The sequence below is a fragment of the Malurus melanocephalus genome, unplaced genomic scaffold (assembly GCF_030028575.1).
Source record: "Malurus melanocephalus ecotype Western Australia unplaced genomic scaffold, MMel_1.1 scaffold_1217, whole genome shotgun sequence".
Taxonomy (NCBI): Eukaryota; Metazoa; Chordata; class Aves; order Passeriformes; family Maluridae; genus Malurus; species Malurus melanocephalus.
Genome location: NW_026624449.1, coordinates 7,871 through 19,603, shown reverse-complemented (window position 1 = coordinate 19,603; position 11,733 = coordinate 7,871). Strand labels below are relative to the sequence as shown.

The 11,733-nt window shown below is 56.2% G+C and overlaps 1 protein-coding gene across 1 annotated transcript in view; it reads left to right on the top strand.

The window, feature by feature from the left end:
- LOC130586590 (collagen alpha-1(II) chain) overlaps positions 1–7,536 on the top strand; it is a 14,644-nt gene extending 7,108 nt beyond the window's left edge. Inside the window, exons 25-46 of the mRNA XM_057387443.1 lie at positions 279–377; positions 463–570; positions 760–813; positions 1,099–1,152; positions 1,253–1,306; positions 1,475–1,528; positions 1,610–1,717; positions 1,853–1,906; positions 1,992–2,045; positions 2,583–2,744; positions 2,836–2,943; positions 3,047–3,154; positions 3,316–3,369; positions 3,508–3,615; positions 3,900–3,953; positions 4,056–4,163; positions 4,604–4,657; positions 4,776–4,883; positions 5,078–5,366; positions 5,668–5,855; positions 6,271–6,513; positions 6,950–7,536. Coding sequence (XP_057243426.1) covers positions 279–377; positions 463–570; positions 760–813; positions 1,099–1,152; positions 1,253–1,306; positions 1,475–1,528; positions 1,610–1,717; positions 1,853–1,906; positions 1,992–2,045; positions 2,583–2,744; positions 2,836–2,943; positions 3,047–3,154; positions 3,316–3,369; positions 3,508–3,615; positions 3,900–3,953; positions 4,056–4,163; positions 4,604–4,657; positions 4,776–4,883; positions 5,078–5,366; positions 5,668–5,855; positions 6,271–6,513; positions 6,950–7,096 — 2,370 coding nt within the window. The 3' untranslated portion in view covers positions 7,097–7,536. The remainder of the gene's footprint in view (positions 1–278; positions 378–462; positions 571–759; positions 814–1,098; positions 1,153–1,252; positions 1,307–1,474; positions 1,529–1,609; positions 1,718–1,852; positions 1,907–1,991; positions 2,046–2,582; positions 2,745–2,835; positions 2,944–3,046; positions 3,155–3,315; positions 3,370–3,507; positions 3,616–3,899; positions 3,954–4,055; positions 4,164–4,603; positions 4,658–4,775; positions 4,884–5,077; positions 5,367–5,667; positions 5,856–6,270; positions 6,514–6,949) is intronic.
- The last annotated feature ends 4,197 nt before the right edge of the window (positions 7,537–11,733 follow it).

The following is an 11,733-nucleotide window of genomic DNA, read 5'->3' as shown; positions in this document are numbered from 1 at the left end:
CAGCTTGGGGACATTGGGGGGCCCAGGGTGACATCTGTCACCAGCTTGGGGACTTCTTCATCGCGTGGGGGACTTTGGAGGGTGCCAGGGCCTGGTTGTCCCCAGCCAAGGCCAGCTCCGGGCAGGTTCTGTCCTCATGCCAGTCCCTCCCAGCCCATCCCAGTCCCTCCGGGGCAGTGTGGGATGATGTCCCTTCCCACCACCCCTGGGGACATCCCCTGTGATGTGACCCTCCCGGTGTCCCGGTGTCCCCTCCTGAGCTGTCCCCGTGTCCCCAGGGCGAGCGCGGCTTCCCCGGAGAGCGCGGCTCTCCCGGCGCCCAGGGCCTGCAGGGCCCCCGCGGGCTCCCCGGGACCCCCGGCACGGACGGACCCAAGGTGGGTGACACGAGGGGACGCGCCGGGCGGCGCGGTGCCACCGCCGCGGGTGGCAGCCCGGTGATGTCCCTTTGCTCGGCTCCAGGGCGCCACCGGCCCCGCCGGCCCCAGCGGAGCGCAGGGACCCCCGGGGCTGCAGGGGATGCCCGGCGAGAGAGGAGCGGCCGGCATCGCCGGACCCAAGGGCGACAGGGTGAGTGACCGGCCGGGGGGCACCGGGGTGCAGGGGGTGGGACAAGGACTGGGGTGTCACGGGGCGGGGGGGTCACAGGGGCTGTGACGGGGCTGGGGGTGCCACAGGGTGTCACTGGAGGTCACAGGGTGTCACAAGGGTCACCGAGGCCTGGCTGGGCTCATGCTGTCCCCCTGTCACCCTCCCCAGGGAGACGTCGGAGAGAAGGGACCTGAGGGAGCCCCTGGAAAGGACGGAGCTCGTGTGAGTGAGACACGGATGCGGTGGGATGGGGCCGGCCAGGGGTAGTCACAGTGGCCATCCAGGGACACTCATGGTGACAGGCCAGGGACACTCCTGGTGGCCTCACCCTCATTGTAGCCACCCAGGGACACTCCTGGTGGCCTCACCCTCATTGTAGCCACCCAGGGACACTCCCGGTGGCCTCACCCTCATTGTAGCCACCCAGGGACACTCCCGGTGGCCTCACCCTCATTGTAGCCACCCAGGGACACTCCTGGTGGCCTCATCCTCCTCTCTCTCCCCCAGGGTCTCACAGGTCCCATCGGCCCCCCTGGCCCTGCTGGCCCCAACGGCGAGAAGGTGAGAGCAGGGGTGGCCCCYGCACCGCTGCCATCGGGACTGACCCCACCCTTGTCCCCACGGCTGACCCCAATCACGACTCCCCCTTTTCCTTTTCCAGGGCGAGTCCGGACCCCCTGGCCCATCCGGTGCCGCCGGTGCCCGCGGTGCCCCCGTAAGCGCTACTTATTCCATCCCCGGTTCTGGCAGTGCCACCCGTCGCCCCTCCCTGCGGCGCTGCTGCTGTCACCTGTCCCATCCCCAGTGCCACCTGTCGCCCCTCCGGTGCCGTTGCTGTCTTTCCCCCCCATTCCCTTGATTGCCCCCCCTTTTTCTCCCCCAGGGAGAGCGCGGAGAGCCCGGAGCCCCCGGCCCCGCCGGATTCGCCGGCCCCCCGGTGAGTTCTGTCCCCAGTGCATCCCAGTTTGGCCCAGTGTCCCAGTTCGGGTCSTGCTGCTGACCGCGGCTCTTCCCGCAGGGCGCCGACGGACAGCCCGGAGCCAAAGGCGAGCAGGGAGAGCCCGGCCAGAAGGGCGACGCCGGAGCCCCCGGCCCGCAGGGACCCTCTGGGGCTCCTGGCCCACAGGTGGGTCTGGCCAGGCCACCTCAAAAACCAGGATGACCCTTTTGGGACCCCTCATCCCAGGAATTTTGGAAATTGCCTGGTGGGGGCTGTTCTGCCCTCACCCCTCCATCCTGATGYGTTTTCCGCTCTCCCCAGGGTCCCACTGGCGTCACTGGACCCAAAGGAGCCCGGGGTGCTCAGGGCCCCCCTGTGAGTATGGGGGGTGGGGGATGGGGGCATGAGGGAGGGGCAGGGGAGGGGCAGGGTCTGACCCTCCCTCTCTTCTCCTTCCCAGGGAGCCACTGGATTCCCCGGAGCTGCTGGACGTGTCGGACCCCCCGGCCCCAATGTGAGTTGGGGGCGGCTGGGGTCACTTGGTGGAAATTGGGATCACTGGGGGGAAACTGGGATCACTTGGAACAGCCAGGATCACTGGGAGGGAAACTGGGATCGTTTGGGGGCAACCGGGATCCCTGGGGGAGGCCAGGATCTTTTAGGGGCAGCCAGGATCCCTTGGGAGGATCTGGGATTACTTGGGACAGTTGCGATCATTTTGGAATAGCTCATTTTGGGAGAGTTGGGATCATCTGGGGGCAGCCAGGATCTTTTAGGGGCAGCTGGGATCATTTGGGAAGCCCTGGGATCACCCAGAACAATCAGGGATCACTCAGCCCCAGCTTTGGGGGCAGGGCTGATGCTGCTCCCCGTGATGTGCCCAAACCAAGGGCACCCCCGGGTGGCGCCCCCCACTAAAAAGGGACATTCCCAGGGCTCTCTGCCAGCACCAGGACTGGGATCAGCACTGGCATCAGGAATGGCATCAGGAAGGGGATGGGGAATAGGGAACCCCCTTGTGCGCCGGTTCTGATCCCCAACTCTCCCGCAGGGTAATCCCGGCCCCCCCGGGCCCCCCGGCTCCGCGGGCAAGGACGGCCCCAAAGGTGCTCGGGGCGACGCGGGACCCCCGGGCCGGGCTGGCGACCCCGGGCTCCAGGGCCCTGCCGGCCCCCCCGGCGAGAAGGGCGAGCCCGGCGAGGACGGCCCCGCGGTATTTGGGATTCGGGGTTCGGGGATACCGCCCTCCTGTCCCCCTGTCCACCCACCGCCGGTGGCGCTGACCCCCCCGGGTGTCCCCGCAGGGCCCGGACGGTCCCCCCGGTCCCCAAGGTCTGGCGGGCCAGCGCGGCATCGTGGGGCTGCCGGGGCAGCGCGGCGAGCGCGGCTTCCCGGGGCTGCCGGGACCCTCGGTGAGTGAGCACCGCCCCAAGGAAACCCCACAGAGCTGCAGGGCTCGGCCCCAAAAGCAGCCGCGGCCCTCGCTCACGGTCTGCGGATCCGCTTTTTTTCCAGGGAGAGCCCGGAAAACAGGGAGCGCCCGGCTCGGCCGGAGACCGGGGACCCCCCGGGCCCGTGGGGCCGCCCGGGCTGACGGGACCGGCCGGAGAACCCGGACGGGAGGTGCGAGGGGCGATTGGGAATGTTTGGGATATCCGGGATGCATCCCGGGCTGATCCTATGGGGKACAGCCCTGATGGTGCTCCCGGAAACTCCCGGCGCGTTTTTGCCCGTGGCATTTTGGTTGGAGAAAGGCAAAATCTGAATTCCTCCCCTTCTCCCAGGGAAGCCCCGGCTCCGACGGACCCCCGGGCAGGGATGGTGCGGCCGGAGTGAAGGTGAGTTTATCCCGGATCTCTCCCGTTATCCGTGTGCGGGAATTCCAGGAATTCCTGACCCCATTCCCTGCTCCCTGTTATCCCTGTGCTCTCCCCCATCCAAGAGCTGGAATTCCTGACCCCATTCCCTGTTCCCAGGGTGATCGTGGTGAGACCGGCCCCGTGGGTGCCCCCGGTGCTCCCGGCGCTCCCGGCGCTCCCGGCCCCGTGGGACCCACTGGAAAACAGGGAGACAGAGGAGAGACGGTGAGCGGGGCTTCTTGGGATGGAGTGAGAAAGGAATTATCGGATATGATCCCAGATCCAGGGGTGGAGCTGTTTGGGATCATCTGCAAGATGGCACCAGTTTGGGGGGGATGGGAACAGTTCCRAGCATCTTCAATAAAACTGGGAAGGAGCTGGGAGCTCCAGGAACTGGAACTGGAAATATCTCCCACATTCCCAAATCCTACGTCCCACATCCCACGTTCCAAGTCAATCCCAAATCCCCCATTCCTGCCATTTCTGACCCTACTCCTTTCTCCCCACAGGGCGCCCAAGGCCCCATGGGTCCCTCCGGCCCCGCCGGTGCCCGGGGAATGCCGGTGAGTAATTCCCACACTTCCATCCCGGAATTCCAATAGCTCCGGGTTGGGATCCGCCAGCTTGAGCATGAGCCAGCTCCGTGTCCCTTTGTCCCTTCCCAGGGTCCTCAAGGACCTCGTGGTGACAAAGGAGAGACAGGAGARGCTGGAGAGAGGGGCCTGAAGGGACACCGCGGCTTCACCGGGCTCCAGGGCCTGCCCGGGCCCCCCGTAAGTGCTGGAGTTTGGGGTCCTAAAATCCCAGGATCCCGAAATCTCCTAGTTCCAAAATCCCCCAGTTCCAAAATCCCGCAGACCTGACCTGCCTGGGCCCCCCATAAGTGCCAGGATTGCGATCCCAAACTCSRTGGGATCCCAAAATCCCACAATCCCAAACTTGGCCTGTGTGGGCCTTCTGTATCTGCTGACAGATATCTGTATCTGGAGGGGAATCCAGCCCCTCCACAGGATCCCAAAATCCCCAGTCCCCCATAAGTGCTGAATTTTGAGATCCCAGCCATCCATGGGATCCCAAAATCCCACAATCCCAGACCTGATCTCCCTAGGCCCTCTGTAAGTGCTGAGTTTTGGGATCCCAGCCCCTCATGGAATCCCCAAATCCCGCAATCCCAAATCTGGAGCTGTAGCCTCCCCTGTCCCTTCCTCCCCAGGGTCCCTCTGGAGACCAAGGCGCTGCTGGGCCCGCAGGGCCCTCTGGCCCCAGGGTAAGTCCTGGATTTTGGGGGAAAAGGGAAAAGGAGGCACCCGTGGGTCCGTGCCATGCTCAGGGGTGGCARCTCCATCCCTGCCATCTCCTGACCCCTCTTTTTGGGGTTCTTTTAGGGTCCCCCTGGCCCTGTGGGCCCCTCAGGCAAGGACGGCTCCAATGGGATGCCCGGCCCCATCGGCCCCCCCGGCCCCCGCGGGAGGAGCGGCGAGCCCGGCCCGGCGGTGAGAGGGAACGGCGGTGGCAGCAGAGGGGATCCTGCAGCGGGGGGATCSGGGGGGATCCAGGGGRTGGGGATCCAGTGGGGCAGGGGGATCCAGCAGGAGAAGGGGATCCAGCAGGACAAAGGGACCCAGCGGGCCAGGAAGATCCGGCTCCCGGCCCATCACCAGCACGGTCTCTCCTCTCCATCCCACAGGGYCCCCCCGGGAACCCAGGCCCGCCCGGTCCCCCCGGTCCCCCYGGCACTGGGATCGACCTGTCGGCGTTCGCGGGGCTGGGGCAGCCCGAGAAGGGCCCCGACCCCGGGCGCTACCTGCGGGCGGACGAGGCGGCGCCGGGGCTGCGGCCGCACGAYGCCGAGGTGGACGCCACCCTCAAGGCCCTCAACAGCCAGATCGAGAGCATCCGCAGCCCCGAGGGCTCCCGCAAGAACCCAGCCAGGACCTGCCGTGACATCAAACTCTGCCACCCCGACTGGAAGAGCGGTGAGAGCCTCCGTCCACGTGTCCATCCCGAGTCCATCATTTCATCCGTCGCTGCATCCATCCGTGTCCATTCCTGCCTCCATCCTGTGTCCGTTCCTCCATCCCTGTGTCCACTCTTGCCTCCTCCTCACCTCCATCCTTATGTCCATCCCTGTCCATTCCTCCACCCCTGTGTCCACCCCTTCCTCCTCCTCCTCCTCCCCTCCACCACCCAACCGGCCACCAAGACCCACGCTGGCCTTCTCCCTGACCCCCACCACCACCACCTCTTGGTCACTCATTCCACACCCTCCGGCTGCAGGCGATTACTGGATCGACCCCAACCAGGGCTGCACCCTGGACGCCATAAAGGTCTTCTGCAACATGGACACGGGGGAGACGTGCGTGTACCCCAGCCCTGGCAGCATCCCCCGCAAGAACTGGTGGAGCAGCAAGGCCAAGGAGAAGAAGCACGTCTGGTTTGCYGAGACCATCCACGGCGGCTTCCACGTGGGTGTCCCGCCGGGATGGGGGCAAGCGCTGAGGAGGGAAAAGCCTCGGAAGTGCAGTTGGTGGGAAGTGGGATTGGGGTTCCTTGGACTGGGATTGGTGGAGGTTGGATCAGATCTGGGGTGATCTTGAGGATTTTTTAAAAATCTTGGACTTGATGGCATTCCTTRGGGTCAAATTCATGGTGGTTGTACCAGAACTGGTTGATTTGGAGGATTTTATGGAAAGCTTGGAGCTCATATCCCTCTTTGGGGCAAAATTGATAGGTTTTGCGCCAGAACCAGTTGATTTAGAGAATTGATGGAAAACTTGTCATTAGGCCACGATATCCTCACACCTCCAGGTGGGCCAACTGTGGAAATTCCCCAAAAATTCCCAAAAAAGGTGTCTGAAAGCCTCCCCTCTGCCCTCACAGTTCAGCTACGGCGCGGAGGAGCTGCCCCCCAACACRGCCGAGGTGCAGCTGACCTTCCTGCGGCTGCTGTCCAGCGAGGGCGCCCAGAACGTCACCTACCACTGCCGCAACAGCGTGGCGTACCTGGACGCGGCCTCGGGCAGCCTGCGCAAGGCGCTGCTGCTGCAGGGCTCCAACGACGTGGAGCTGCGCGCCGACGGCGGCAGCCGCTTCGCCTACAGCGTGCTGGAGGACGGCTGCACGGTGCGCGCTGGASGGGCACGGGAGTGGGGCAGCGTCAGGAAATCGGGGCCAGTTGGGCTGGTGTCCAGAAATGGGGAGAGAATTGGGGCACAATCAGAATACAAACATTAGACGGAGTGGGCAGAATCACAATCCATAAATTGTAGGAAATAGGGGCAGAATCCAGAAACCAGAGGCARTCGGGGCAGAACCCAGACACTGGGGACTGGGGAGTTTGGAGGAGGTCTCGGAGCTCAGCAAGGTCGGCACCAGGCTTGGCTTCAACACCTCCAACTGCTGGTGGTGTGCCAGTGAAGGTCACCCCAAATCCCATTTTCCAATGATTTTTCCTCAGAAACACAGTGGGAAGTGGGGCCCCTTTGATGAATTGGGGTTCAAACTGGTATTSGAAGTTTTGAAGTTTTTAGAAGATTAAATAATGCCATTTTCCCACCAGAAACACACCGGGAAGTGGGGCAGGACGGTCATCGAGTACCGCTCACAGAAGACCTCGCGCCTGCCCATCGTGGACTTCGCTCCTCTGGACATTGGGGGCCCCGAGCAGGAGTTTGGGGTAGACCTCGGCCCCGTCTGCTTCTTGTGAAACAAAAAGGATTTTTTTGGTGTGGTTGGTTGTTGTTGGTTGTTGTGGTTTTTGTTGTTGTTTCGGTTTTTTTTTTAAAGCCTGATCCCTAAAAGAAATGGAGAAAATCCCATAAAAAGCCCACCCCAAAAGGAGCCGAGAAGTTCTGCACTGAAGGGCTGCAAAAAAGCCTCRCCTCACCCCAAATCAGGGAACAACCACCTCATCCCAACACACAATCAAARGAAAAACCCATTAATATTTATTTATTCTCTTCCTGAAAGACCTGTTTTTGAGGTCAGGGGGAGGTGGGAATGGCAGCGATCCCTTTTTTCCCAGAAAACAAGTGGGATATTGCCAGTCCAGCTATGACAAATCCCTTCCCTGTCCCAAATTTCCCGTCCCAGCAGGAGTGCTCATGTATGAAATGAGTTTAAAAAAACACACACAAAAAAAAAAAAAAAAAACCAAACTTTTGGTGGAAAGTAAAAGTTGAGTTGGGTCTTTTTTTGGGGGAGTGTGTTTGGAGTTATTAAAATATTTCCTCATTTCAACCATCATAACATAGTTTAGGTGGGAAAAAATCCCTTTAAAATCCTCATTTTGGGTTAAACCTCCAACTTTTTGGGGTTGGGATACTTCAAAGTAAAGGGGAAAAAGAGGGGTGGGGGGAATCCCCCCCCCCAAAAAAAAAACAAATAAAAAAGGGAACAATTTTTCAGTGAAAAATATGAATTTTAATTGGGAAATCCTGGAAAAGCAGGAGGGTTGATTATAGAATTCTCRTCCCAGAATGAGGATGGGGACAATCCTTGTGTCACCAGAGCAGGGGGTGGCGGTCACCTCCTTTTTATGGATTTTATCCCATTTTTTTACCGCAAAAACTTGATTTTGGTCTGTTTCACAGCACTGAGAGCTGAAGACTCCATGGTCCTCACCTCTTGCTGTGCCATAAAAAAAATCCCCTATGGAAACTCCTCTCCTCATCAAGCTATTAATTAGAGGCAAAAAGCTCATAAATTGGATTTTTTAAAAATGATCTTGAAGAAAATCAGCTTAGTGACCCCTAAGAGCTACAAACTTCCTCGAATCGCAAACGCAGGAGGCCCCAGGCAGCTCCTGAGTGAGGAATTCCTGACTTTCATCTCTGTTTTTTGGGTCAAAAGTACTCTTTTTGCCTCTGTGGATGATAAAGCTTTCCTTGGAGCAATCATAATTTTTAAATGCAAAAAAAACAACTTTAAAAAGCAATTTTGGGGGGCACTGTTTTGAGTTTTAAACCCTCCCAGCTTCAAGAACAGCAGCTGATAAATGTGGCAGAGCACCTGAGGATCCTTCCAAAACATTGGCAGGGGAAATTAATTAAGGAGGATTGGGGGGATTAACGAGGATTTTCCACCTAAAAATGCCCTCTAAATGCTTTGCTCTGGGGCTCTGCTAATGAGGAGAGTTCTGCACAAAGGATTTGGCTGGYCCCTCCTGGTTCAGCCAAGCAGCAAAAATTTGGGGGTTCCCTACTGTGGGCAGCCCCCAAAAAATCCTCCAGGATTCTTGGAAAATGTGGGGATGGGGTGGGGGAAATGTGGAATGGGGCTGGGGGTAAAGAAGAGGGGAAGGGGGGAAAGAGGTGGTTTGTGGGAGAAGTTTGGGGTTGGGATTGGGATTCTGGTCATTGGTCCCTGCTGGCAATGGGCACCTGGTTGAATTTTTTTCCCCAAAAATTCTGGGAAAGGCTGGTAAAAATGGGATTTTTCAGCCTGGAGAAGGGAAAGCTCCWAGAAGACCTTTCAGGAGAGGTGGGGAGGGATTTGGGACAAGGGATGGAGGGACAGGACACAGGGCTGTCCTACTTCTTCCCGCTGGAATCCAGAGGTTTAGGGGGGATTTTGGAAAGGAATTTCTCCCTGTGAGGGTGGGGAAACCCTGGGATAGAATTCCCAGAGGATTCCCCATCTATGGAAGCGCCCCAGGGAACAACCTGGGATAGTAAGAGCTGGAATGGGATGGGGTTTTAAGCCACCTTCTATCTGATTCTGCGATTCCAAGCAAAATCCCTCAGGGAAACAGGGATTTTTGGGCAAAAAGTACCCAGCAGAGCAGGAAATTTAGGACAAATTCAGATTTTTTTYCTTAAAGAAAGAAAGGACAGCACATGGTAACATCCAAATCGAATTTAATGAAGAACTCAGCCCTAAAAATGCCACTGGGGCAGGAATTTCTCATTGGAAAAGGGAACAAAGTGTGGCTTTTGTGTCACTGTCACACTAAAATCAGGGATTTTTCACTGAGGAAGGCTTTCCTCACCTGAAGCAGTGTTTGGCTCCTGAATCCCATGGCAACTGAGGGCTGAAATTCCAGAGAAAACCTCCCAAAAGGGGCAGAGGCAGAGGGAAAATGCCAAAGAGATGCGGGGCTGATGGAGCACCYGGATTTGCCTGGGGATAGTGACGGCAGGGAGGCCTTGGAATCCCAACCTCCCACAAATCCCTGCTGATTTGTGGGGAAGTGGAGCACAAAAAGCAGCAAATTCTGAGATTTCAGACCCCAGGAAGGGCCCCCAGATGCCAAAGGGTTGAGGGGGGAAAGGAGGAGGAGGAAGCGGAAAAAGCTCATTCCAAAGGTTTGGGTTCCTTTGCCTCCTTCCAGGATGTGACAGACACACATTCCCAGTGGGAATCGTCCCTTTGGGGATCCTGAGCAAGAAAATAAATTCATTTACCCTCAAAAAATAAATTTATTTACCCTGAAACCCTGACAGTGCCAAGATTCCAAATCAGGCGCAAATCACTGGGAATCTTTGGGATTTCARCCCTTAAAGCAGGAGGGAAAGTTCCAAGTTCCAGGTTCCTTCCCAAAAGCTTCTTCTCTGGGAGGAAACAACGCACGGGACCCAGAGGTGCCAGTGATGTCCCTGCAGGGTGACTCAGGATCCCTCTGCTGCCAGCCCGAGCTGATTTTGGGTCCCTGCATCCCCTCCGAGTGCACTGGGGGTGTCCCCAGGGTGTCCCCGGCTCAGGGACAGCGGGGCCCTGGAGCTGCAGTGAAAGCTCTGCAGCTGCTCTGGGTCCTGGCAGGGGAAAGGAACCATCCAGCAAGGGTAGCATCCCCCAGAACCTTTCTATTCATCACATAATTCAACYTTKTCCCCAAAAAAATCCCAAATCCCCGCAGGTTTTGGTGGGAAAATGGGAATTGCAGCGTCTGGAGGGAGCTGTGCGCCCCATCCCGTGTTTTGCCTCTGTGCTGGGTTAAAACCTGGCCCTGAGGTGGATTTAGGGGGAATTTTGGGGAAAYCCAAGCAGGATTTCCTACCTGGACCCCAGATCTGTGGCAGGAATTTCCTCGAGATTCAGGAATTGCTAAAAGAGAACCTTAAAAATGGGAAAAGATCTCCAAGAATCCCAAGCAGGAGCAGCACCTGCCTCATGAGGATCACAATGTTGTGGACCTTCACCTTGGGCAAAGTGCTGAAAAAACGGAAGACATCAACAGAATTGATCAGCAGGGGGTGAAAACATTGAGGAATTTGGGGTTTTTTGGCACCTCCAGCTGACATTTTTCCCCTTGGTGTTATGGCATGGAAGGAAACCATCCCCTCAAAACAACATTTTTTCCCTTCAAGAGGAGTTTCCTCCCTTCAAAATGAAGGGTTTTCCCCTCAAAATGACCTTTTCCCTCAAAATGAGTTATTTCCCTTCAAAACAAGTTTACTTCCCGTCAAAATTATTTTTTCCCCTTAAAATTTTTTTCCCCTCAAAATTATTTTTCCCTTCAAAATGAGGGTTTTCTCCTCAAAATGCATGTTTTCTCCCCCAAAATTTCCAACACCAAGCTCACACAGGAGGGGATCTGCCCAAAAATCCCAAATCTGAAGGAGTTAAGAGAGACCAAGGGAGTAGAGAAAAAACAGGAAAAATAAAATAAATGAAATGTAGAAATAAATAATAAATATTAAAATAAATAATAAAAATAAAATTATTCTACATTTATATATATATTCTATATATAAATATAAATTTTAAAAATTAAACTAAATATAAATTTAATAAAGATAAATAAAATTAAATTAAAAAACAAAAGACAAAATAAATAATAACAAAATAAAGAAAATCCAACATCGCATCATTTATTCTTCTTTTATTGACTTTGGTAACATCTGCACGCGTGTTGTATTTTTGTTTTTTTTTTTAATTTTTTTTTGTTTTTTTAAATGTTATTTTATTCTTTTTTCTTTTGGGGGCGGAAAACTCGGATCTCAACCAGGAAGCACCTGCGGAGGACGTCCGGGAAAACGTCGGAAAAAAAAAAGGTGAGAATTCCCAAATTCCGGGGGAGGTTGGAAAAAAACCCAGGGGGGTATCGGCAAAAGGAAAAAAAAACCTTGACATTCAACTCACGGCGTTTATTCGGCTTTTTTTTCGTTTTTTACGTGGATTTTTTTGTAAAAAAGTGACTATAAAAGAGCGATACCCCCGGGATCGGGGCCTTATCCCGGATCCGACGGCTCCGGCAGCGCTTCCCTCACCTTTCCCCTCAGGAATTCTGGTGGTTTTTCCCTAAAAAAATTTGGGGTTTGCCTAAAACATTTGGATTTTCCCAAAGATTTGGGGTTTCTTCCCAAAAAATTTTGTTTTTTCCCCAAAAATCTGGGGTTTTCC